General features: G+C 63.7%; 1 protein-coding gene across 1 annotated transcript in view; it reads right to left on the minus strand.

The window, feature by feature from the left end:
* Positions 1–1962, minus strand: part of EFCC1 (EF-hand and coiled-coil domain containing 1) — a 52645-nt gene extending 50683 nt beyond the window's left edge. Inside the window, exon 1 of the mRNA XM_012809210.1 lies at positions 1258–1962. Coding sequence (XP_012664664.1) covers positions 1258–1962 — 705 coding nt within the window. The remainder of the gene's footprint in view (positions 1–1257) is intronic.
* Positions 1963–2410: the final 448 nt, after the last annotated feature.

A 2410-nucleotide genomic window follows, 5' to 3' on the forward strand; every position in this document is an offset into this window, starting at 1 on the left:
GTGGCTGGCGCCTTAGCCGGTTGAGCTATAGGCGCCGAGCCTCACCCCCTTTTTTTAATGGTCGCGGGACACCGAGACGTGAAGTCTGGAGCCTGATGTTTGCGTGGCCCCTATGATTCTCAGATTTCACGGCTGTTCTCTCTTCTGCGCTGCTGGCACTCAGCCTGCGGCGGCTCTTCATCCCCAAGACTTGAGGAACGGTCTGGGCACCTCGGACTGGCATTTCCAGCCCTCCTTGGTGTCTCTCATTAGACTTTTGGCTCGCTGAGGGCGGGGTTTCTTTATCACTGTGTTTCAGAGCCTAAAACAGTTCTGGCACACAGTATGTGCTATGGAAATACCGAGAATGAATGATACTAGACGTTCTTTTCAGCCCACCTCTTAGGATTTGTGATTCCTCACCCTGGCTTAGCTGGTGCCCCTTGCCACGTGTCCTCCCCTTTCACATACGTGGCTAGTGAAAACCACACCTTGCCTCTCTGGCACTGCCTCCTGGCCTGTGGTCCCCTGGAGGTAGGGCTGCTCCTTTCTTTCCCTGACACCTGGTCCCCAGCACTGTCCCTGGTACACAGCCCAGCACAGTGCTGAACTGGTGACCGACCTAGACGCCAGGGATGGGTCCATGTCTCACCCAGTGGTTCTGTCTCAGTAACCCAGAGTGGCTCTGTGCTCCCATGGGCACTTCGTGGTCAGTGACGGCCTGATCCACAGCGTAAGCCACCGAGTCTGTTTCTCACTTGGGCTCTAGGCCTGGGCCTGAGGGGGCCCCATGTGTATTTGCTAAATGACTAAGTCCGTCTACTGCCTTAGGCAGGGAGGCCTTAAGGGTAGGGGCGGGGCTTTCTTCACACCTCGCTCCTAAACCTCCTAAGTCTGGCTGGAAGGGAAGCCAAGACGCTTTCTGAATAACTGAACGTGTGAGACTACCCAGTCAGGTTTATTCCTGGGTTAGAAGGGGTTAAGACAAGATGGGGCACGTGGGGCAGGAAAGTGTGGGTGTTTGCGTGTCACTCAGGGTTTGGGGGGTGGAATGAGGGGTAAGAATGGCGTGGGGATTGGGAGTGATGGCATAGGTTCGGGACAGGATGCAAATGGGCCCAAGTGGGGGTGGGATGGAGTAGGGCGTCCTCTATACCTCCTTCCTTCCTTCCTCCTCCCCTGCCCAGAGCGGACTCTGCAGCCAGCCCGTGGTTTAGACAAACCCTGTCGGAGTCATTACAGCCCCTGCTCCCCACAACTTCTCCAGCCGGAGCGCACCTGCAGCGCTAAGCAGCGCGCGTCACTACTCTGCAGAGCGGCGCGCAGGTCCTCCACCAGCTCGCGCAGGCTGCTGTTCTCCTCCTCCAGCCGCGCCACGCGCTCGTCGTCGGAACCACCGTCGGGGCCGCCATCCGGGCCGGGCACTCGGGGCAGGCGGCGGCGGCGGCGCGGGCGGCGCAGGCGGATCTGCGTCTCGATGTGCTCGCTGAGAGCGCCGCGGGGCAGCCGGGGCCCTGCGCGAGTGCCGAAGTAGCCACAGAGGCGCGCGTGGAACTGGCGGAAGGTGAGCTCTGGCGGCTCGGCATGCAGCGCGAGGCGCGCCTCCTCCTCGGCATCGGAATCCGCGTCAGTCACAGGGGCCGCGTCCCCGGTGCTCACATTCTTGGAGTTCACGTCTTCCGCAGCTGCCTCCCTAGCGGCGGTTGTCCCCTCAGCACGCAGCCCCAGCACCGCGCAGAGCGCTCGGAAGTCGGCGCGGGGCAGACGGCCGGCGCCGCGGCAGTCCAGGTGGTGGAAGACCTCCTGAAGGTACTGGTCCAGGCCGGTGGCCAGCACCACGATCTCATTCTCCACGCCGCGGTCCAGCCCGTAGTGGTGCGCCAGGGCGCTCAGCAGCCACTGCGTGCGCCGCGCCGGCCGCCGGTACGGGTCGCCTGCCGCGCCCTCCGAGCCGGCCTCCGCGTCCTGGCTGCCGGGCTCCATCGCTGCGCCGCGCGTTGCTCCTCCGGTCCCTCCGCCCCACTACTTCCAGGGGCGGCTCCGGAGATTCTCGAAAGGAGGGGCTTAGCCGTCGCGGTCTGGTTGGAGCGGCGCGGGGGACAGTGTCCAGCAGCTGCACTGGCCCGGCAGGGCGCCTGTGTTTACGCCAGTTGCTTCGGAGGGCCCAGGAGCCCCTGAAAACCCAGCGGTGCCGTCACTACAGGGTCTCCCTCCCATTCTAGCTCCTGTCGGTGACTCCCAGGCTCTTCTGCCCCCAACACTCCCAGGGGGTTCCTGGCATCTGCTCTTTTCCTCCAACTACAGGGCGGGTCAGCGCTCAACTCCCTCCTCCCTCTGCCCCGCCCGCCTGGCGTGGAGAGTTGTCGGAGACCCGGCCTGAGATGTCAAGGCGGGAGGCACCTGGGGGCGGCAGCCCACGCCCTCGCGCCAC

This window comes from Otolemur garnettii, unplaced genomic scaffold, assembly GCF_000181295.1.
Source record: "Otolemur garnettii isolate 467f Iridium unplaced genomic scaffold, OtoGar3 scaffold00101, whole genome shotgun sequence".
Lineage (NCBI taxonomy): Eukaryota > Metazoa > Chordata > Mammalia > Primates > Galagidae > Otolemur > Otolemur garnettii.